The sequence below is a fragment of the Chenopodium quinoa genome, unplaced genomic scaffold (genome assembly GCF_001683475.1).
Source record: "Chenopodium quinoa cultivar QQ74 unplaced genomic scaffold, ASM168347v1, whole genome shotgun sequence".
Lineage (NCBI taxonomy): Eukaryota > Viridiplantae > Streptophyta > Magnoliopsida > Caryophyllales > Amaranthaceae > Chenopodium > Chenopodium quinoa.
The window spans coordinates 6,751,025-6,776,093 of NW_018743331.1; the positions used below are offsets into that span (position 1 = coordinate 6,751,025).

Here is a 25,069-nt window from a genome sequence, read left to right on the forward strand (position 1 = left end):
ATTAACATGTGGCTAATGAGTGGAGGACGTGGCAGACCTCAGTGAAGCAGAGGGACGAGCACGACTTTTTCGTGTCTTGGTTGGGATTGACGCGACACGCAAGCTTGCTGCAGCAGAGTCAACAATAGTTTTCTTCATCCCTCTAGTAGAGATGCCCCCAGTTTGGCTATTAAGCATTTCAGCCAACTCAGCAGCCCTTTGTCGAGTTGTAGCGGAGGTCCTTTCAGCGACAATGTTCTTTGAGGCCATTGCAGGGATTTTTTTTTTAAGTACGGAAACAGAGATGAGAGACAGAGATGGTCCCACCGAGCGTGCCAAAATTTGCTTACACAAACTTCGAGTCTAAATAAATAAAGACGGGAAATAAAGTAACAAATGAATTTATATTAAAATTTGAATAGGGTACAATCTCAGTATAACAGTTTATAATATAATAAACTAAGTCCTTTGGTTCTATTCCGCAGCTTGACGATGACACGTGTGCGACAACTGTAGGGTGACGTTTGATGATGTCGACTTGAGTTCGAATGCAGGGTGACGTTGATGATGTCAACCTGTATTCAAGGGTTTTGTTTGAATACATCTTAACGAGGGCTTATGAAACTTAATCCTGTTCAAATGTGTTTGAGTGTATCTAAACAAGTCAGCACGAATTTGATGTGCTTATTGACTTACTTCAAAGAGAATTCCGTTTGAGTTTTATGAGCTCTTGGAATAATGATTTCTGGACCCCCTCAATTGATAGAGGAATGACGTATTTATAGGAGATAAGATCCCTTTAAGTGGACTTAGTAGGTTTGGGCTTAACCTATTTAATGACTTAGAAGTCTTTTAACCTGGTCCATTTGATTTATTTTATAACCCGAATTGTATTTGATTAATTTGGATTATTTATTTGGGTGGACCAAAAATAATTAAAATGGATTATTAATATTATTTTAACCCAAATTAATTTATTTAATTTAATGTAAAACACTCATAAAATTTCCGTGTCTACAAGGAGATTCACTAAGCGTGAATCAATGGGATCCCTAACTTGCATGCTTGATGCGGGCAGTCGTAGACCTATTGCTAATTACGACTTGGCGCAGCAAAGCCAGCAATCTCCCTTGTACACTTTTCAATTTCCTCTAAGTCACTTCCACTTAATATATCTATTTCTCCGTATTAAAATCGTTTTTAAGTTGCTAATATTTACTTAGAAAAAAGAAAAAAAAAATTAATTCTACGTCAACGAAATTGTACTCCATATGTTATTTTTTTAATTTTTTATTTTTTTATTTTTTATCTTTAGATTTGTATTTTACGCAGTTTTCAATGTACATTTTAAATTTTTTCACCATTAGCAAAATAACATTTAATATTTTGTATCATATATATTTGTAAAACTTACAAAAATGTTGATATTATAAAACTACGTATATAGACATAGGCGAATTTATATACATGTTATATGAGAATTTTTTTTTTTTTTTAAAAAAAAAATTTTATAAACGAATTAAAAAAATGCGGTAAATTTTTCTAAGTTTTACTAAATTAATAGTAATTGAAAAGATAAAAAAATGTAGAGAGTAAGCAAATCCCAAGCTTATATGACTATTAAGAAAGACTTATTTAGTTATTTACACTTGAACATTTTTCTAACTTATTTACAAATTATATACTTTTATATGCAATTGTAGGAGCATAATCTCACAATTGATATGCAATGGCATCAATATCTGGTCGACATAGATGTTGAAACAATAGGCAGGGTTTTGATGCTGGAATCCATCAAGAGCAGTAGTCATGCATGGAAGTATTATGACTTGCTTGTCTTTGATAGTTGGCATTGGTGGTTTCACGACGGTCCCAATCAACCGTATGTCTCACTCAATTTATATACTTTTGGAACTTTCAGAATAAATACTCCTACTGCCTTAATTTAGTGTGTTCGACGTCTTTCTTTTTTCAATTCGTTTCTCGTAGAAGCCTCTTATTTAAAAGTTAAGAGGTATACAGACTCTCAAATTCAATCGTACAAAAATATCAATTGATAATCACACTCCAAAACTCCGCCTACAATATCCCCTAATTAATGGAGTACACACTAAACTGAGGCGGATGGAGTACTAATAAATGCCTTTTTTTTCTTTTTTCTTTTTTTTTTTTTAATGTTGTTCGTCTATGTATGAGTGAATTTGTAGATGGGATTTCATCCAATTGGGAAATGAAACAAAGAAGGATATGAATTGTACAGATGCATTAAGATTGCTCTTAAAACTTGGGTTAATTGGGTTGATTCTGAGGTTGAACATACCAGAACCAAAGTTTTTTATCAAGGCATCTCACCAGATCACTTCCGGCAAGATAATTTATTTACTAGTATTTTTCTTATCCTTCATAAACACTTTTTTCTAAATAATGACATTTTTCCATGGAAATGGCAGTGGAAGTGATTTTGGAAAACCAGCAACACAAAATTGTGTAAACGAGCAACGACCCATAAATGGGTCAAAAAGCCCAGCAACACCAAGCCCAGGAATTGTTATAGTGAAGAACATATTGGGCCAAATGAAGGATCCATCTTTCTTTTTGGACATTTCATTATTGTCTGAATTAAGGCCCGATGCACATCCTCAAAAACATGGTGATTCGAAAACTGGTGGAGATTGCACATATTGGTGTCTTGCTGGTGTTCCTCATACTTGGAATTTGCCCCTTTATGCTTCTTTACAATTTTTTAGGCCTTTTTTTTTTCCTTAAAAAAAATATGATTTATCAAGGGACACACAAGGATAGAGGTGGCCAGTGGGCCGGGTTGGACCCAGCCCACCCTAACTCGCACGGCTGGTGGGTCACGTGGGTCCGACCCGGTTTCAATCCGGCACAGCCCGGCACAGCTCGGATTTAATCCGGGTTGTGTCGTGGGTCCAAAATTTTCGACACAACCCATTTCAACCCAGCTCAGTTTAACCCGTTTGATTCGACCCAAATCGCACAACCCGTTTTGACTCATTTAATTCGACACACCTAGCCCGTGAACCCACCTAACCCGACCCACCTGGCACAACCCAGCCCGCACGGCCCACCCGCACGAATGACCCACCCAACCCGCACGAGCCAACCCACCTAACCCGCACGCATGACCCACCCAACCCGCACGCATGACCCACCCAACCCGCACGGCCGGCACAACCCGCACGGCCCGCACAACCCGCACGGCCCGCACAGCCCGCACAATTCGCACGACCCGCACGGCCCGCACGGCCTAACATCCATTTTAAAAAAAAAAACGGCTAGTTTTTTGTATCTAACGGCTAGTTTTTTGTATCTAACGGCTAGTTTTTTAAGTGTATGATCATCCATTCTATTTTTCCTATAAATACCAATTCCATTTCACTCAAATTTCCACACAAATTCAAGCTTTCTTTCTCTCTTACTTAAAAATTCTTATTGTTCTCAAATTCTCAAGTGTTATATAGAGTTATATTTTTGTTAAAAAAAATCTCCTTAATATTATTATTAGTATTCTTAAGATTCTAAAAAAAAAAAGTTCTTCTCCATATTATAATTAGTAATCATACAAAAAAAAAAATGAGCTCAAGAGGAGGAATGGGAAGGAGTCAAAGTGGTGGTCGAAGTGGTAGCCAAAGGAGTGGTGGTGCAAATTTTTCGTATGAAATTAATACGGAAAATTTAAACCAATTTGTCAATGAATATGGAGATTATGGTTTAGGAGATAGGCAAAATATTTAAACGTCTCCACCACAACATTTCTCCCACGAGTCCCACCAATCATCAAGTTCAACTATGCCACCTCCATCGCAACCAACATCTCAACCTTCATCTCAAGGTAATTTCTAATTAAATTTTTATTGTTATGAATATTTAAAAAAACTATTATTAATGATTATAAAGTTAGTTTAGTTTCCAATTTTCTATGATTTACAATTAGTTAATTACCATGAAAAATGCGTTTAAATAAGTATAATTAAAATATTTAAAATTTAAAAGCTTATTTTCATGAATAGCATTTAAAAATTAATTTTAATAATTTGATTTATGAAAGGTGGTGGCGGTGAAAGTAGAGGTCGAGCACATTTTTCTTGGGTGTGGAAACATTTTGAACGAGTTGAGGTCACACCCCCGGGATGGCAACCTGGTCAACCAAAGAAGTTCACGTGTACATGCCTAGTTTGCAAGGCGCTAGGTGCAAATGTCAAGTCATATAATTGGAAAACGGGAGATGGAACCGGAACCTTGAGTCGGCATTTGCAAAATAAACACGACTTGTTCGAAAATGGCCCCCGTCCTTCGGGGGGTGGCGTCCAAACACAATTGGGTGGATACATGAACCAACCCGGCGGAGGTACACCTTTCATTTATAATAAAGATAGAATGATTGATGAAATGAGTACTTTAGTTATTGCTAATGAATACCCTTTTAGTTACGGTGAAAATGCAAACGTTGAGCATTTTAATAAAGTTGCATTACAACCTGCATTTACTCGTGTCCCCCGAAATACCCTAAGACGTTATACACAAACTTCTTATTATAAGTATAGGAGTGGTTTGATTGAATTATTTCGTACTTTTGATGGTCGTGTTAGTTTTACAAGTGATACATGGACTTCTAGTTTTGGCGAACCTTTTCTTTGCATTACTGCTCATTGGGTGGATGATGATTGGTTTATTCAAAAACGTATACTATGTTTTCAAGCTATGGAAGAAAGGCATACCGGTTTTAACATCAAAGTTCGTATTTTGGATTGTTTAAAAGAATTTCACTTGAATAATAAAGTTTTTTCTTTGTCTCTTGATAATGCAACTGCAAACACAAAGTGTATTAACTATTTGAAAAATGACTCCGAGTTGAATTTGTTGTTGGGTGGTAGTCTCTTGCATGTTAGATGTTGTGCTCATATTTTGAATTTGTCTGTTCAAGAGGGTCTCGCTGAGTTGCAACCATTGCTAAACCCAATTAGAACAGTTATAAAATGGATTAGGATTACTCAGTCAGTTAGAAGAAAGTACATAGCTATGTGTAAAGAGAGAGGTCTTAAGAAAAGACAATGGTCTATTGATACCCCTACCCGTTGGAATTCTACTTTCAAGTTGTTGAGTGATGCTATAAAGTATCGTGATATTTTGACCCAACTTTACCAATGAGACTCGTGTTGATCCTACTGAGTTAATAACCGAAAGTCATTGGACTAATGCTTCTTTTGTTCGTGATGTTTTAAATGCTTTTGATAGTGCAACTCATATTTTCTCTTATATTTATGAGCCTAACGTTCATTTAGTCATAATTGAGTGTGTTAAAGTTGTTCACACCATCGAAGAGCATATGAAGATTGATGGACTTCGTCCCGTTCTTGATAGCATGAAACGTAAGTGGCATACTTATTTTAGTGAATTTCCAATCATTTATGGAATTGCTGCTATTCTTGACCCCGGTGTCAAAGCTGAAGGTTTGGAAAATCTTTTAGAATTTTATTATACAAGTTTAAGTATCGATTATGATGTTAGTGAATATATTAACAAATGCAAATCTGTTTTGGGAGACCTTTATGATCATTATGCATCTATTTATGGTTTTGATTTGGCAACACCAACTACTACTAGCACTTCCGATTCTAGATTTGGTTTTCTTGATAAAGTTATGAAAAAAAAACACAAAGCATCTACATCATTCTCATCATCATCTTCTTCAACACTTGCTATTAATGATTATTTGTCATATCAACATGAGACCAACAACAACTTTCAAATTATAAAATGGTGGCAAGAACATAAAAAAAGTTTTCCTATATTGGCGAGAATTGCAAAAGATATACTTGCAGTTCCCGCTTCATCTGTTGCTTCCGAGTCTGCTTTTAGTGCAGGTAGAAGAGTGTTAGATGAAAAAAGATCTCGCTTAACTCCGGAAAGCATTCAAATTTGTGTTTGTAAGAAAGATTGGGATCAAGCTGAAAGAAGAACTCAAGGTTTAAAGGAAGACGAAGACGATGAAGATGATCCTGTGATGATATTGGAGTCGTCAACGGATGATGCAGCTTCCGGGGATGATGATGCAACAAACATGGGTGGCTAGAAAAGTCTAAATCAGGTACGCTAAGAACTACGTGGGCTTTGATTCTTTCGGGATACGTAGGCAACTTATTTTTCGAAAATTACAATTTAATTGCAAAATTAAATTTTAGTTTTCTAAAGATAGGTCCAAGCCCCCCCCCCCCAAATTTCAAAAGAAGTACAATATAAGAACTACGCTGGCTTTGATTCCTTATTTTATAATATAAGGATACGTAGGCATCTTAATTAAGAGCAAGCCATCAAATTGTTAATTTTGTAAAAATTAAAACACCACACAACCCACCCGACCCTAACCCACGAACCCACCCGACCCCCTAACCCACAAACCCACCCGACCCTAACCCACCTAACCCACAAACCCACCCGACCCTAACCCACTAACCCACCCGACCCTAACCCACCTAACCCACAAACCCACCCGACCCTAACCCACTAACCCACCCTTCGACCCACCCTAACTCACTAACCCACCTTGACCCGTCTAACCCACGAACCTAGCTCGACCCACCCATGACCCGTCTAACCCACAAACCCAGCTCGACCCACCCACGATCCGTCTAACCCACAAACCCAGCTCGACCCACCCACGACTCGTCTAACCCACGAACCTAACCCTGGTGTGTCCAACTTCTCCGAACCAACCCACGACCCGGCCCACCCTACCCTACGTGTGTCGTGCCGTGTGTCATGAAACCCCAACCCGCGACCCACCTAACCCTAACCCAGCTCGCACGACTCGCACGGTGGACACCTCTACACAAGGATAATAGTAGTAAATTAAATTATCTTATTGTTTTTGTTTTTATATATGTGAAGTTAATTGTACCTCCTATTTCGGGGTTTTCTGATGTCCTGCGGGAGAGTTACAATTCCGAGATTGGAACCGGACGCCTGTACCTGCAAAACAAACGGATGCTCCGGATGGTTGGAGATCCGCCTCCGACAGTGAAGTTAGTACTTGATTAAGGAGTAATTAATGCGGAAATTAAAGTGATTGGGTCTCTCTAGGTGAGAGTGTTTAATGTGTGTAATCTACGTTGTTCGCGTCCCCTCCCTTAATGAGGATTAAGGGAGGTATTTATAACCTCGGGAAACGTGCCAAACTAGGTTTAGGTTAACCTTGGGCTGATTGGGCTTCCCTCGGAAGTTGGGCCTAGGTGACCGGCTTCTCCATTAGGCATGGAGTATGCCACGTGTCATGACATAATAAGTCCAGGGTGGACGAATAAGCGTGTGCCACGTGGCAAGCCCTGAGATGTCCAACTGGGGGACACTTGGCAGGACCTGATTGGCCCATGTGGCGCATTCTGATTGGTGGGAGCAAAATCCCCTAATCATTTGCCCCTCACAGGTGGCACGTGACTGGTCACGTGTTACCTGTGACAGGTATCGCCCTGTAACAGGTGACGGCCTGCTACAGGTGTCACTCGGCGAGAGGCCGAGAGATTCTCCCGCCAAAATTTTGAATTCTGGAAGTGACCCTTCGCCTTCTCACTTCGCCTATATAAAGGAGTGTTGACTTCGGTCATTTTCACACTTGAAAACTTTGTGAGAGAACATTCGGACCCTTGAACTTGCTCTGACATTTTGGACCCTTTCTGCCTACCGCCTGCTCTGACAAGCTGACTGCAAAGGATTTTCAGAACTTCATCAATCGTCACTCGTTCAGGTAACCGTCGGTTCTCTTACTCTTAATTTTCTCTTTACTTTATTCTTTTTTGAAATGGCACCACGGAAGCACACGACACGACCTAGGTTAGTGATCAGCCGGTCACCGGGGACGGCTGAATCTAGGACTAGGAGTGCCGCCTGCCCTTTTCTGGACCCATCTTTGCCCTTTATACAAAGTCCGACTGTATCTGTGTCTATGCAGAGCATGATGGCCAAAACAAAAAAGACTGCGAGGATCTCAAACTCAAACGGCTCCTCCCACAGGGTGCCGATTAGTGAAACATCTGACCAGGCGCCAGATGTGGAAGTGAAACAAAGCGGCTTGAAAGTCGGCAGTTCTGAGGGAGGAGTCAAAGTGACCCCTTCCCATTTTACAGTTGACAATTCTACATTCTCTCCTGCTCCTTTTAAAGGAGAGGAGGCGGGCCCCTCCGGGAGAGGGGAGAAGTCGTCCTCTTCGAACTCGTAAGAGGACGATTCCGAGTCTAGCTCTTCTGGCCATGCTTCTCTGGACACAGAAGAGAAAAACAGTCGCCTACAAGAGGCGAGGCTTTCTCACGCAGTTGAGAAGGGGGACGATTGGGCGGAGCCATCCGCCTCTCACCGAGAGCAAAATACCCCCTACTACTGCACGGTACCTCGGGGCCGGATCACGGCCATGCAAGAGAAAGTGGAGAGCTTTATCGCAAACCACACAATGGGCCCCGGCTTTTTAGTGTTCGTACCAGATCCAGAAGACATAGTCGTTTGGCCGGCTAGTACTAGTTACGATGGCGCTTGCTTTGGCTGCTACGAGGCGGCCATCAAGGCTGGGCTGCGCTTCCCACTACATCCGGCTGTTCAGCGGATCTTGGATGGGTATGAGTTGGGGTTATGGCAGTTAGCCCCGAACTCCTGGGTCAACGTACTCGGCTATGTGGCCGGGTGGGAACTGCACGGGGTGGAGCCGAACTTCGAGGCTTTCGCCCACATGAACTACCTCAGCCGGACCCCTAAGGCAGGCGATACCGGCTGGTATCAATTGACGAGCCACAGGGGCTACCTCATGACGAGAGGTAAAGAAAACAAATGGAAGGACTGGCGGAGCACCTTCCTTATCATTGAGAGTTCAGACACAGAGCTGAACAAGCGCTTCAACAGGTGGAACAGGAATCCGCCCCTTCTTGCAGGCGGCCGCAGCATGCCGCCTGTTCCCCCCAAGGCTAAGAAAGAGATCCTAGATAAAGGACTCTTCAAAGTAGAGTCGAAGGTGAACTCTACTTCAGGGGTACGAGAGCAAGTACCCCTACACTGCGTCCCGAGCTTCAAATGGCTCTACGACGAGTACTTTTTGGCCGCCTGTGGCCTCAGCAGTCGGTGCTCAAGAGGTAGCCGGCCTGTCGAATACTCTGTTGTTCCATGCATTTCTTGTTATGACTTTTATTAACTTTGCTATTTGTTTTTGCAGCGACGCCATGAGCAAAATTACCGCCTCCAAGACTGCGGCGGCCATGTTGCGGGCCTCCATCATGCAACAGTCTTCAACCGACTCCCCCAACAAGGGGGCACCCTTGGTGGGCTTCGAACCTTTCACCCTCTTTTTGGAGTTGTGTTTATGCATATACTGACTCTTTTCTTCTTTTTTAGACGGGCACTCCAAGAGCTTCTTCTTCCCAACAGCCGGACCCCAAGGCCCGGAGGACGACTGTTGCGAGCTCTCCTGGTTCTGCCAGGAAACATGTGGCGGCTGAGAAACAGTCGGCCACTTCTTCTAAAACTCCAACTGGGCCACCTAGAAGTATGAAATTGTCCTTGTAAATTTTAGACTTGCTCCCTCCTTTACTAGGTCTAAACCGTTTGTTTATGCTTGATGCAGCCGGGGAGCCTAACTTGGTCGAAGTGGCCAAGTCTATGATCAAAGTCGTTCCTCCAGCTGAAAGGGAGGCGGTCAGGGGTGTCGGCACCCTTGACCTAGACGGGATTGCAGGGGTCCTTGCTGAGGTATACTTAGCATATTTTTGAGTATTTGAATTCCAGGACGCCTGTTTTCTTTTTTGTTTGGAAACTGACGCCTGTTCCCCTTTTTACTTAGGCCCTGCTCCGAGTGAACGGCCTTCGCAAGTCGCTTGACCGGAAGAACAAAGAGGTAAAGGCTGCAAAAGCTATGGCCGCCTCTGACTGTGATAAGGCAATGTTTCAAATTGCCCAAAATGAAGTTCTGACCATTGATATTCTTTATTATCAGGCGCAAGCTACCACCGCTATCCGAGCTCAGTTAGAGGCGGCCCAGAAGAGGAATAGCGAGCTGGAGGCGACCATCAACAACCTCAAGGCCGAGCTGAGACCTCTTCGCCAAAAGATGTCCTCATACGAAACCTTGGAGAAATCCTTGGCGAGCGTAAAGGTACGCCTGGTGACCCAAGAGAAGAGTCTTACTCAGGAGCTCTCGGAAAAGGCCGAGCAAGAAAAGAAAGAGCTGGTCCGGGAGATGACGGAAGACTCTGCTCAAATCCAGCGCATGACTTGGGGCCGCCTCTTCCCCAATGCCGACTTTGCCTCCTGGGAAAAAACGTACCGCCAGTGTTCTGATAGATATAATCAAGAGATCCTGGCGGCTGCTGAGGAAGAGGCACTGGAGGAGGAGGAGCAGCCGGTGGTGGCGCTTGTGCCGCTTGGGGGTAATACATAAAAGAAGAATGCAGCTGAAGCCGAGTCCAGCAAAAAGAGTGCTGACCAGGCGGCAGCTGCTAATATTGAAGATCTGCCCCCTTCATAAGCTTTATGTCTTCTTTCCCCGGCCTGCGTGCCGTTTGTTTGTATTTACCCGGCCAGGGGGCCGGGGCTCTGAATATTTTGCCGGTCTTTAATGACCGGCTTCTTTTTAATGAATATTTTTGTTTTGCTTCAAATTTGTTTAAGTATTGAATATTCTAATATCCAATTGTACACTATACCGACTGTTTTACATGGCCGATAGTTGCAGACAGGTACGGATAGTTAGTCACGCCGCCTATGCCCCTGGACAACTGGTTGTCTGTTTTCAGGCTAGACGATCAGTCGGCCATTTATCCAATCGGTATTCGAAACATTTTAAAGACTGGATCCCCTTTAGGCAGGCGGTCCTGTCATTTGTAAAATTAACCAAGTAGGAAAGTGGTTTTAGGCCGACTAGGCCGACTAGCTTTTAGGCTAGAGACTTTAGGCCGTCTAGGCCGACTATTCCCCGCCATATTTAATCTAGTGTGAACAGGTGCTGTATGAACACCTTTTTAGTTTCATACTAAATTTTTAAGGAGTGACCAAGTAACTGAGTAGTAGAGGTATCAAGCGGTGGGTACCGGTTGTTCCCCTTTATTCGCCAATGTTTGTTGGCTTTTAACTCATAGGTTGTTAACCTAGCAGGAGTAGTGGTTGAGAGCCCCTGTTTGCTAAAAACAGGCGGACGACTCATACCTTTTAGGCTCCATACTAAGTTTGAGAGAGTGACTATGAGTTAACTTTGGTGTTACTCAGTCGCCGTCACTCCTGCTTGAGTAGTAAAGGTACCAGGCGGCGGAGGCCGGCTGAACCTTTTGATTCGCCAATGTTTATTGGCTATTAACTCAAGAGGTACCCCCTGCATTTATCCCAAGTAATACAGGCGGTCATCTGACTCAGATGTCAACTGCTACCACTGGTTTGGTTAGTGATAGAGTTATCCTTGTCTCAAAAACGGCTACGTGGTTGCCCTTGGGGACAGTCGTATAGGTGCCGTGTAATTAGTTTATAGAGCAATGTTCCACCCAAAAGGGAGCTGCTCTCTGCGACGAATTTCATCCGGAGGGATGCTGCCGGACGCCTGCTATGATGTTGGGACAGGTCGTATTAGTTTAAAGATTGGATCAGTTGGCTTGGCGCCTGGATTGATCATTCGGCTTGTGGCCTTGGTTTGTTCTTGGTGAACGAAGGTGCTAAGTAAGAGGAGTGTAGCCGCCTGTTTAGGCACAGGGTCGGCCAGGCCCTGATCATTTTTTGCTAAGTATAAGGGGGGTGGCTGTGTGCTTTGGAACCAGTCGGCCCTCTTCTATGGAGAATAGCCGACTATATATCCAGACGGCATGCCCCTATGGTGATAGAGTAAAATATTCAATGGAGAGTAGCCGACTGTAAAGGTACAGGCGGCATGCCCCTCTGAAGATAGAGTAAAATACTCAATGGAGAGTAGCCGACTGTAAAGGTACAGACGGCATGCTTTGAAGATAGAGTAAAATACTCAATGGAGAGTAGGCGACTGTAAATGTATAGGTGGCCTGCCCCTCTTAAGTAAGAATAAAAATTAAACATGGAGAGTAGCCGACTGTTTGTTAGTAGGCGTGCCCCTCTTAGTACAAAATTGAATATTAAGTATGCAAACTTTTATTAAGTAACCCTTGACTATTTATATCATTCAAAAGAAATATTTCTTAAGATTATCTGCATTCCAAGTTCGAGGCAACGGTTGGCCGTCTGGTGTTTCCAGACGGTAGGTACCGTCCCTGACCTCTTCACAGATTCGGTAGGGTCCTTCCCAGTTGGGAGTTAGTTTGCCAGACTCATTAACCCTTCCAACTGCTTCCATTTTTCTAAGTACAAAGTCCCCCACTTTGAGTGGACGCCTGTGTACTTTTTTGTTGTATGATCTAGTCATTCTCAGGCGGTAAATTTCATGGCGCAAGACAGCATTGCCCCTCCTTTCAGGAAGTGAGTCTAATGCCAGGCGCATGGCTTCCTAGTTTGCCTCTTCGTCATATAGCATTACTCGAAGAGTCGGCTCGTAGTGTTCTATTGGAAGAACAGCTTCCGCACCATAAGTTAGGAGGAATGGAGTTTCTCCAGTCGCCCCTTTTTCAGTCGTCCTAATGGCCCAGAGAACATGTGGTAATTCATCCGCCCATAGGTCGCCTGCTCGTTCAATCTTTTTCTTGAGACCGTCTGAGATGATTTTATTAAAGGCTTCTACCTGGCCGTTTGCTTGTGGACGGCCGATAGATGCAAAGTAGTGTGCAATTTCTTGGTCACCCAACCAGCTTTTGAGAACAGGCGTCTCAAATTGGGGACCATTATCAAAAACCATAGACATGGGAACCCCGAACCGAGTGATGACATTTTTCCAAATGAATGAAATTACATCCTTCGTCTTGATTCCCTTTACAGCCTCCGCCTCTACCCATTTAGTGAAGTAGTCGACGGCAACAAGTATGTACCTCCTTCCGCCTGTAGCAGGCGTATATGGACCCAGAATATCCATGCCCCACTTAGCAAACGGTAGTGGGCTATGAATGGTAGTGAGGTCAGTAGCCGGACGGTGAATTAGCTTGCCAAACCTTTGGCACTTGTCACATTTTTTCACCATCTCCATTTCATCTGCTTCTAAAGTAGGCCAAAAGTAGCCATGTCGCCTTGCCCGTTGAGCAAGCGTCCTACCGCCTATATGAGAAGCACAGTAACCAGAGTGAAGATCGTCTAATATCTCTCGTCCCTTTTCTGGAGTAACACACTTTAAGAAGGGTTGAAGGTACCCCCTTTTGTGAAGTTCTCCCTTTATTATTTCAAAACTGGTTGCTCGTTTTTTCAAAGCTGCCGCCTGTTGATGATCATTTGGTAGGGTACCGTTTGTCAGATATGCCCTGATTGGATCCATCCAGGTTGAGCTTCTGTCTAGGATTCCAATAGGGTCTTCCTCGATGCTTCTCTTCTCCATTACTTCCCATAAAACAGTTCGAGGAGTATCACAGGAGGCGGATGATGCTAATTTTGAAAGTGCATCCGCCTGGTTGTTTTCTGATCTCGGCACTTGGGTAAGATGGAAATCCTCAAGGGAGCCGACTGCTTGTCGGACCGCCTGTAAATACTTGATCATGGCCGGATGGGTTGCTTCGTATTCGCCATTGTACTGACTCATTATCAATTGTGAATCGGAACAGGCGTTTATTTTTCTTGCCCCTGCCGCCTTGCACATGCGGATTCCAGCTAGTAAAGCTTCATATTCTGCCTCATTGTTTGAGGCCTGAAAACTGAAGCGTAGAGCATACTCGTACCTATCGCCCTCTGGCGACTGACATATGACGCCTGCTCCACAACCATTTGAAGTAGAGCTTCCATCCACATATACCTTCCAGACTTGGTCTGGAACTTGAGAGTCAGGAGGACGAGTCATCTCAACAATAAAGTCAGCAAAGGCTTGCCCCTTCACTGCTTTTCTAGGCTCGAAGGTAACTTCGAGGCTTTGTATTTCTATGGCCCATTTGATCATTCGGCCTGACGACTCCATGATGGTCAGTGGCCGCTTGATAGGTTGGTCTGTATACACGACGACTGCATGTGCCAAAAAGTAGGGCTTCAATTTTTTAACAGCCATGAAGAGTGCAAGACCAAATTTCTCCACTAAGGGGTACCTCAACTCGGCAGTTTTCAGTACGTGACTGACAAAGTAGACCGGGAGCTGACAGCCGTCTCTTTCAGCAAGGAGAACAGCGCTTAACGCATGATCAGAGACGGCCAGGTACATGTAGAGTACTTGTTTGGGCAAAGGGCTGACCAGCCTCGGCAAGGAATGCAAGTGAACTTTCAATTTCTGGAAGGCCACCTCAGCATCCGATCCCCATTCAAACCTTGCCTTTTTCTTAATTGCCTGGAAAAAGTATAGGCATTTGTCGCCTGATCGGCTTAGAAATATTCCCAAGGCCGCCAGACAACCTGTTAACTTCTGAACCTCTCGGATGGTACGAGGCGACTGCATGTCGATGACCGCCTGCACCTTCTCAGGGTTCGCCTTTATTCCTCTCTGATTGATAAGGAATCCGAGAAATTTCCCAGACTCAACTCCAAAGAAACATTTCCTGGGATTGAGCATGACATGGTGCCGCCTGAGTGTGGCGAAAGTTTCTCGGAGGTCCGACATATGATCTTTCTGAAGTTTAGACTTGACAATCATATCATCAATATATGCCTCGACATTTCTCCCAATCTGATCAAAGAACACAATGTTTATCATTCGCTGGAAAGTGGCCAGGGCATTCTTAAGACCAAACGGTATGACCGTGTAACAGTATAACCCCTGATCAGTGACGAAGTCCGTCTTCTCCTGATCTTTCTTCCATAAAGGAATTTGATGGAAACCAGAGTAGGCGTCCATAAAGCTCATCAAAGCATGGCCGGCTGTTGAGTCGACCAGGTTATCAATTTTAGGCAGAGGGTAACTGTCTTTGGGGCACGCCTTGTTTAAGTCTGTGTAGTCTACACACATTCGCCAGGTGCCATTCGGCTTTTTAACAAGCACCACATTTGCAACCCAGTCTGGGAAGTAACATTGCCGAATGAACCCTACATCAAGTAATTTTTTAACTTTGGCGGCTGCCGCCTGACTTCTTTCTTCGCCATGGTTCCGCTTCTTCTGCCGTACCGGCTTCTTTTTCGGATCCACGACCAGTTTATGTACCGCCAGATCAAGACTAATGCTTGGCATTTCATGGACTTCGAATGCAAAGATTTCCTTGTATTCTTTCAATAGTTTGTGAAAGTCGTCACCCAGGTCCCTTAGAGCAGTCGTCCCAACCTTGATTGCTCTGTCAGGACGCGAGTTATCTAAGATCAGGTCCGTATGCTCACCAGCCGGCTGAGGGCGGAATTCATCCGACCGCTCCTCTGCCAATGATTGCTATTTTCTGTCTTTTCTTGCGGCCCCTGTCTGGGATGCCTTTCTCTTCTTGCCGCCTGCTTCTTGAACAGGCGCACTCTCCTTGACATTGTCAAGGTCTATTTTTCCACCACTCGACCCAGTGGCCATAACAGTGGGCTTGACATCCGAGAGATAGCACTCTCGGGCCATCCTCTGATCTCCCCTTAGGGACCCGACTGTTCCATTATCCCTCTGAAACTTGAGCAACATAAGAGATGGGATTATAACAGCCTTGAAATTATTCAGGGTTGGTCGTCCCAGAATCATGTTGTAGGCCGAGAGTTCTTCTACTACCAGGAACCGGACTACCATGTGTCGTCCTTCCCCTTTTTCGCCCAGGCGGATGGGTAAATCCACTCGTCCCACTGGGTGGACGACTCCTCCTCCAAACCCTACTAAAGGGTGGGATGCCGGATGTATGCAATCAGTCTGATATTTTAGTTTCGACAGACATTTGCTAGTGATGAGATCTGAGGAGCTTCCGGTATCTATGAGGATTCGGCCAAATCTCTGGTTGGCCACTTTACATTCAATAACGATAGGGTCGTCATGCGACCCTCTTACCCCTCCTAGATCTTCTTCAGTGATGACAATCTCAGGAAATGAATATTTGGAGGGCCGTTCTTGGTGAACGGAATTTACATCTAACCGTCTGATATTGTCTTTGTTGCCCCTAATAGTGGGGCCGCCTCCTGAGAAGCCGCCTGCAATGGTGTAGACGACTGCCTCATCTGTATCGGAGCTGTCGGCCTGTTGATTCTTTTTGGCCGCCTGCTTTTTCGAGGAAGTGTTCCCCGTAGATTTCTTGACATAAGTGTCAAGATCACCTTGCTCAGCCAGGCGGTCCAGATACTGCATGAGACTGATGCATTCATTGGTGTGATGACCAACATCTTCATGATAATCACAGAATTTTTCTTGGTTCCGGTTGTTTGCAGGACCCTTCATGGGGACCGGCTTCTCAATTGAGATCCGTCCCTTGATTTCCTTTAGGATAAATTGGCTATCCTTGTTAAACGCATACTTTGGGGAGTATGGTTTGAATTCTTTTTTCTTCTTCTGGGCCGGCTGTTCAGAGGAATCAGCCGCCCAGACCTCTTTTCTCTTCTCGTCTTTGTTTGACGACTGTTTCTGTCATCCTTCTCTTTTGTCGGACCTTCTCCCGTCTGACTGTTTTACCGTACTACAAAGATCAGTCGCCTGTATATAGGCTTCCGCTTCAATCAAGGCCTCTTGAAGAGTCGCCACCCTCTTTCGGACCAAATCAAATTTGAAGGTCGACCCGTCTTTGAGACCTCTGAAAAATTCAGTATAGGCTACTTCATCCGGTAACCCTTGAATCTGTATTCTCATCAGGTTAAACCGCCTGATGTAAGAACGAAGCCCCTCCTTCTCGCCCTGTTGAATTGTTCCTAAATCAAGGGTCGTCTTCTTCGCAGGGATGTTCATGGCGAAGTTGGAGGTGAATAAGTAAGCAAGCGTCTTGAAGTTATTTACACAACCAGTCGGCAGGTTGCCGAACCATTGTTGTGCGATTCCTTTGAGAGTCGCTGGGAAACACTTGCACCAAGTGGGATCATCCAACCCTTGAAGGTACATCAGGTTGGTGAATGCCATCAGATGGTCTTCTGGGTTAGTAGTGCCGTCATAGGCGCCTACTAATACATTTTTCACTTTTGCCGGCTGAGCGGCTTCAGTAATTTCCTTGGAGAAGGCCGACGGCTGTTCACCAAGTCTAAGCAACCGTAGCTGCCAGTCCATAGGTTGGACATTTTTTGCTGCATGTCCACCAAACGGAGGTGGCTGTAAAAAATACTATTGTTGCGGTACAAACGGTAAGTTTGGTACCGCCTGGCCGCTATGAAAGCCGGACTGACGGGAGGTGCCGCCTGACTGACTCTCATGATACGACTGAGTATGCCTCATCGAGGTATTTCGCAGACTGTCTTGGAAGTATGAAGTAGAGGCCGACTCTGACAATCGGTCACTCTTCTTCTGCTCTAGCAGTAGCCGAGCGTCTGTGTATGTTTTCCTCGACCCGTCCGCCTGAATATGACGAACAGGTTTCCTATTTCCTGGAGTAGGAAAACGGTATTTTGTGAAATCAAGGGCAGGTGGCTCCCACTTCCTAGATTTAGGATGAGGGGTCGCCTCTCGCCCTTGAACTGGCTTCCTCTTCCGTGAAGTGGAGGGTTTCTTAGCCGACTGCTCCTTGTCCAGAGCAGGCGGCTTCTTGTTGATCAACTCTTGAATTTCTCCCTTGAAGTCCCTCATGAAGGTCATGAGTTCGTTCCTTGTGATGGGAGCAGACCCATCAGTCGGCTGCTGCCGAACAGGCGGTGCGCCTGCTGGCTCGCTTCCAGTTTGAAGATGTTCCCGTTCCCTCCTTTCGGTATGACGGGTACGTCGGGCCCTTAGGGTCCCGTCTGAAGCTGTGTGAGCTTCAACTTCAAATTCATTCTCAATATCATGGTCCGACTGAACTAGAGGATCGTCCAGGGAACGTCTCTCTTCAGGAGCCGGTACAAACGTGGGTGCCATCTCAGAAGTACTTTCCCCACAGACGGCGCCAAAATGTTTTGGGGTTTTCTGATGTCCTGCGGGAGAGTTACAATTCCGAGATTGGAACCGGACGCCTGTACCTGCAAAACAAACGGATGCTCCGGATGGTTGGAGATCCGCCTCCGACAGTGAAGTTAGTACTTGATTAAGGAGTAATTAATGCGGAAATTAAATTGATTGGGTCTCTCTAGGTGAGAGTGTTTAATGTGTGTAATCTGCGTTGTTCGCGTCCCCTCCCTTAATGAGGATTAAGGGAGGTATTTATAACCTCGGGAAACGTGCCAAACTAGGTTTAGGTTAACCTTGGGCTGATTGGGCTTCCCTCGGAAGTTGGGCCTAGGTGACCGGCTTCTCCATTAGGCATGGAGTATCCCAAGTGTCATGACATAATAAGTCCAGGGTGGACGAATAAGCGTGTGCCACGTGGCAAGCCCTGAGATGTCCAACTGGGGGACACTTGGCAGGACCTGATTGGCCCATGTGGCGCATTCCGATTGGTGGGAGCAAAATCCCCTAATCATTTGCCCCTCACAGGTGGCACGTGACTGGTCACGTGTTACCTGTGACAGGTATCGCCCTGTAACAGGCGACGGCCTGCTACAGGTGTCACTCGGCGAGAGGCCGAGAGATTCTCCCGCCAAAATTTTGAATTCTGGAAGTGACCCTTCGCCTTCTCACTTCGCCTATATAAAGGAGTGTTGACTTCGGTCATTTTCACACTTGAAAACTTTGTGAGAGAACATTCGGACCCCTGAACTTGCTCTGACATTTTGGACCCTTTCTGCCTACCGCCTGCTCTGACAAGCCGACTGCAAAGGATTTTCAGAACTTCATCAATCGTCACTCGTTCAGGTAACCGTCGGTTCTCTTACTCTTAATTTTCTCTTTACTTTATTCTTTTTTGAAATGGCACCACAGAAGCACACGACACGACCTAGGTTAGTGATCAGCCGGTCACCGGGGACGGCTGAATCTAGGACTAGGAGTGCCGCCTGCCCTTTTCTGGACCCATCTTTGCCCTTTATACAAAGTCCGACTGTATCTGTGTCTATGCAGAGCATGATGGCCAAAACAAAAAAGACTGCCAGGATCTCAAACTCAAACGGCTCCTCCCACAGGGTGCCGATTAGTGAAACATCTAACCAGGCGCCAGATGTGGAAGTGAAACAAAGCGGCTTGAAAGCCGGCAGTTCTGAGGGAGGAGTCAAAGTATGCCCTATAATCATTTATCATATACTAGGAGGAAATAAGAGACCTGAAATAATTTTTAATTACGGTTCATGCTATTTTCGTTCTCTATTATCTTAGAAATAATTTCAATCTTCCATTATGAAAAACATAAAATACAACATATATTGTTGTCATTTATAACAACTCATGTATTGTATGGATCAAAATGCTAGTTTATTTCATAAGGCCTTTGATTGGTGCAGTATTCATACGGTGCAGCGAGATAGACAGGGTTCATCCAGCGCACATTATTCTTGCAATTACGACAAATAATAGTTTATCGTCCTTTAGTAACTTTTTGTAGTTTGTTTGTTTATATATATATAGAATTGAGATCGTGTGAGGGCACATCCCTTATGTGAAAACCCCTACTTATGTGAGAACAAATCTAGACCTTTGAATTGAGATCATCTAACGGCTCTTATCAACCCGCCTCATTAAGGTTAAATGTGTAATTTCACAGCTTAAATGACTACCCTCAATTTTCTTAGTTTTCATTTTCACTTTCTCTCTCTTCATTACATTTTCTCTCTCCTCCTTCGTATTATCTCTCCTCTTGCAAATTCTCTCTTACAATTTTTCATATATATATATAAACCCAAAAAATTAAAATGCAAGTGGAGTTTAAAGAGTGTGGGCAAAAACATACATTTATTCATTTAACAACTTAAAATTATTATAAATTTTGAAATATGGAACATAATTTTTATATATTTGTTTAGATCTGAAGAGATTTGTTGAACAAATTAGTACGTTACTTTAGAGTTTAGACAAAGACAAACCAATTTCCCATTTACCAAATTATATTCATCCCTATTTATTGCTCACATGTAGATCCCCATACGTATCTAACCAATTCAAAACACTCAATTTAATTAATCTCATTAACCTGTCGTTTTTGCTTCAATTAAATTTGTACGAATATTAATTTTTTTTAATGGATTAATGTCAGAAATTAATTAATTTTTCGTGGTTTGTATTACGGTAAACAAGAGTATATATACAAAAAATCGGGCTTATAAATACACATAGCCCAAAGAGCCAACTATACAATACATTACTAGATACATTATACGGCCTAACAGAAAAGATCCTTAAAAATCATTGTATCAAATGAGATACAGTCACAAATTTTGTTTTAAACACTACTAATAAACTTAAACCAATTAAGATAGTCGTTGATGCTTATTGTATACCATTAGTACTTTAAAACCAACTAAGATTGTCGTTTATGCTTATTTTATACCATTAGTACATTAGAATCAACTAAGATAGTTATTGATACTTATTTTATACCATCAATACTTTTAAATCAACTAAGATAGTCGTTGATACTTATTTTATACCATTAGTACTTTAAAATCAACTAAGAGAGTTGCTGATACTTTTTTATTTTATACTGTTAGTACTTGTAAATCAACAATATAGTCGTTGATACTTATTTTATACCATTAGTACTTTAAATTCAACTAAGAGAGTAGCTGATATTTATTTAAGATAGTCGTTGATATTTACTCCCTCTGGTTTTTTTTTTTTTTTGGTGTTTTTTTTTTGCATCATTTAGTGATGCGCGGAGTTTTAGAAGAGTAATATAATATTGTGAGTAGACGAATAATTTATTATTGTAAAAGTTAGATGGGGACTATGAAAGAAAAAGAATGTGAGGGAGAGTAAATATTTTTATTATAATATTTTTATTATATAAGTGGGGATCATAGAGAAGAGAGAAATGATAAAATAATTTAAGTGGAGTTTAAAGTATGAGAGAGAAATGATAAAATATTGTATAAAGTTAACAAATAAAGAAATGATGCATTAAAAAAAAACACTCATAAAAGAAAAATGATATATTTAAAAAAAACGAAGGGAGTATTTTATACGATTAGTACTTTAAAATCAATTAAGATAGTTGACATCTCGACGTCTAATAAATCAAAGTCGTTCACACATATCTGTTTCCTTACCTCCCCTTTATTATAAATACAAACACCCCCTTTCCTTCACTCTTTCACTCTCTATCCCCTCTCTCTACAAAATGAAGAGTAACTTCATTTCAAGTATTCTTCTTCTCCTTCTTGTGGCAAATGTTGTTATACTCGTAACGAACGCGTGCGACGAGGAGTTATCGAGTGCGGTACAACACAGGAATCGCAAGCCGAAGAGAAGAGGGCGGAGAAACGGCTGTAACATCTTCAAAGGAAGTTGGGTTTATGATAGATCATACCCATTGTATGATACAAATAGTTGTCCATTTATTGGAGATGGATTTAATTGCCAAAAGAATGGAAGACCTGATAAAGATTATCTTAAGTATAGATGGCAGCCTTATGGTTGTAATCTTCAAAGGTAATTTAATTAACTTCCCTTCATTCATTTTTTTTTTCTTAATAATTAATTATATTGTCAATGTTGTTAGTTTATAAAACACAATTTACATGACATTTTAGTTAGTTATAATGTACCCGTTATACTAAGTTTGGTGATAAAGTCGATTATTACTTGAAACGTTTTGTTCGGAATTTATAGTCACATACATTGTTCAATTTGTTCACATCTACGGTACCTTCCATTTAAGTAGGTAATATATAATCGACAAATTGTGATTATTGATTTCGGATGGAGAGAATATGAGATATGAGATCGGTGTAGACCGTGGACAGAGTGGGTTTGTTGGTGTCGAGAAATATGACCGTTGTACCTAAATATAATAAAAAATAAAATTAAAAATAAAATAATAAAACAACCGTCTTAAGGTAAACGGAAAGATTAATGGAGTTAATAGTGGGCCCTACACGTGAATACCAACACATTCACCCCATTTCAAGGTTTTAGTAGCTGTTTTTTGGGAGCCAGCACCCATATCGTGCTTTGGTGAAAGATGAATGATACAACTAGTGTGTTTGTTTTAATTATACGAGTAAATAGTATTTAGGCTTCGTTAATGCGCCGAGTCATTATAAAAAATCAATAGATATACGTTTAATCTATAAGCTACGAAGTAATATTTTCTTTGATTGAGTTTTATTTTCATATTGTCGTTCACTATTTATTGATCTTTTGTTTATAAGAGATAATATAAATTGCTCCTTTATTTTGAAGGAGCATAACATAGCTGAACTTGATGTTTCATGTTAAATGTTCATGAAGTTTTATTTAGATAGAGATTATTAAGGAATTATTAAATGTCGGTAGTTATTGAGGTCCGTTTGCGTTAGGTGTTGTTTGGTTGGAGGTAAATAGCATGGGAAATTTTATTTCCTAGGAAATGAAAAAAACATGTGTTGTTTGGTTGACACAAATTTATCAAAGTGAAGAAATGGAAATTCCAAGGGAAAAACATAGGAAATAACTTACCAAACCCTCCCTTGGTAAGTCACATTTCCTATGATTATTGTGGGGCCTACTTGCATTATTATCACTAATAATTTAATCTCTTTCTTTCTCTCTCCAAATTTGGAAATAGGAAATCAAAGTTCCTATTTTATTAACCAAACAAACTTAAGTTAATTCCTACGAAATGGACAAAGGAAATTACTTCCCATGAAATATAATTTCCTATGGAAACTCATTTTTCGTGTCAACCAAACAACACCTTAATGTGGTATGAGTTTCTAAATCCATTTACAATAAATAATTAGATATCATTAGATTAAAGAATTTTTATTTTTCTGCGAAATGAGTCAAATATTGAGGAATAATGGGAGTGTCAACTTTGTCGAATATATTCATGGCTTTATTTAGTCAAATGAGTATTTAACGTTTGCTAGTTTGAGAGACTATTAAGTACGGTCCGTAATAATTCATTGACACTCCGTATTTTATATGATACGGCGTAAGTAGTATTTTTCTGTGGTTACTTGTCAGGTGTATTAGCATTTTTAGGTATTTGAAAATAACAAATAATAATAATTTGATATTATTTTGCTAAAAAAATTACATTGATTGTGTCATATGAATTTTGCTACTCGACTTCCTAGGTTACCAACCATATATACTCCGTAACATTTTAATCAACCATATGTACTCTGTATCATTTTTTTTACGGGTCAGACATTTTGAGAGTGAGGGGGGAAGGGTACGGAATCCCCCACCCTCAAAGTGCCTCTAGTGGGGATTGAACTCCCAACCTCAAGGTTGGAAGGTACAATCCTTACCACTAGACCAAACTTAACTTGATACTCCGTATTATTTTAATGAAATGGGGGTATTTTATAAGGAATGTGTAACTATCTAAATAAAATAAAAGACAAAAATAAAAAAAAAGAAAAAAAAAGAAAAAAAAAAACTAGAGATATTTAATTTACTGCAATGTGGAAAATTTGTGAATATATTGGAAATATTTTTGTGAACAGGTTCGATGGACGAGCTTTATTAGAGAAATGGAGGGGCAAAACGATAATGTTTGTTGGAGAATCATTAAGCTTCAATCAATGGGAATCACTTACGTGCATGCTTCATAGCGCGGTGCCTCTATCCAAGTACACCATTGTCACTAGAGGTTCTCTCTCTGTTTTCTCTTTTCCGGTAAGCTATCTCATCATTGTCCATTAACACACATTTCATAACACTTACGGCCCATTTGCTTGGTGGTAATACTCAATTTGTTAGTACGAAGTTATTTTGTATTTGTTCAAAATTATATATATGTGGGGTTGATTATGTGTTACGGAGTACATTTTTTCTAGACAACTGTACGAAACTTAAAATTGCATATAATTCGATGATCATTAAGTATTATAATGCTCTTAACACTTTTTGTTCTTGTACGTGCTTTATAACTATAGACTTATACAGTTATACATGACTTTATTAAAATTAAATTTGTTTATTTTTTGGAATAGGAATATGATACTTCAATCATGATGTTGAAAAATGGATTTTTGGTGGATGTTGTGACTGAAAAATTTGGACGAGTACTCAAGCTGGATTCTATTAGTTCCGGCTCTACTTGGTTATGGGCTGATGTACTTATTTTCAATTCCTACCACTGGTGGAGTCACAGGTATATTATTATTATTATTATTATTATTACTGCTAGTACTATATTTATTACGGCTTACTGAAAACTACTCCGTAAGATAAAAGGCAAAGTACTTGTTACGGCGTTGCAGAAATGCAATATATTTTTTAAACTATATGTCAATGACTTTATAAGTGTACAACATTTGATATGATGCAGATGGGAATACTTCATGGTGGGAGGCAAGATTATCAAAAACATCGACCATATGAAAGCGTACAATATTGCATTGAGAACATGGGCTAAATGGGTTGATGATAACATCGACTCTAGAAAGACTCAAGTTTTCTTCCAAGGAGTTTCAGCTGCTCATATTAAGTAAGTACTTTTCAATACACCGTGCTTGCTAATTAGCTTAGTTCGATACACCTGATGCTCACAAACTCTTTTTTTCCTGTTCTGTTGTCGTTTATCTTGGCTTTTGCGGGTCCAGTGGAAGCGAATGGGGAGAGCCAAGAGCAAAGTTTTGTCGCAAAGAAACTCGACCGGTGTTAGGATCAGTGTATCCAGGTGGTAGTCATCCGGGTGAAGTGATTGTGAGGAAGGTTTTGAGTAGAATGAAGAAGCCTGTTCATTTGCTCGACATAACCCTTCTCACTCAGTTGAGAAAAGATGGACACCCTGCAATTTACGCTGGTGGTGGTCCTAAATTACTTGATTGTAGTCATTGGTGTCTTCCTGGTGTTCCTGATACTTGGAACCAACTTTTGTATTCAATTTTGTTCCGACAATGAATTCAACAAACAAAAACAATGAATTTTATTTTTTAAACAGCAACTGTCACTTTTTGTTGATTTTTTTCTTTACCAGAAAATATATTAAACACAGGAGCTGAA

General features: G+C 41.7%; 1 protein-coding gene and 1 pseudogene across 1 annotated transcript; both read left to right on the plus strand.

The window, feature by feature from the left end:
- The first annotated feature begins 283 nt into the window (after positions 1 to 283).
- LOC110737587 lies at positions 284 to 2,770 on the plus strand (annotated as a pseudogene).
- Positions 2,771 to 21,061: 18,291 nt separating this feature from the next.
- LOC110737848 (protein trichome birefringence-like 42) lies at positions 21,062 to 25,006 on the plus strand. Its single transcript, XM_021918193.1, has 5 exons — positions 21,062 to 21,559; positions 23,566 to 23,737; positions 24,055 to 24,215; positions 24,393 to 24,551; positions 24,667 to 25,006. The coding sequence occupies exons 1-5, from the start codon at positions 21,249 to 21,251 to the stop codon at positions 24,965 to 24,967; spliced, it is 1,104 nt and encodes a 367-aa protein (XP_021773885.1). The 5' UTR covers positions 21,062 to 21,248; the 3' UTR covers positions 24,968 to 25,006.
- Positions 25,007 to 25,069: the final 63 nt, after the last annotated feature.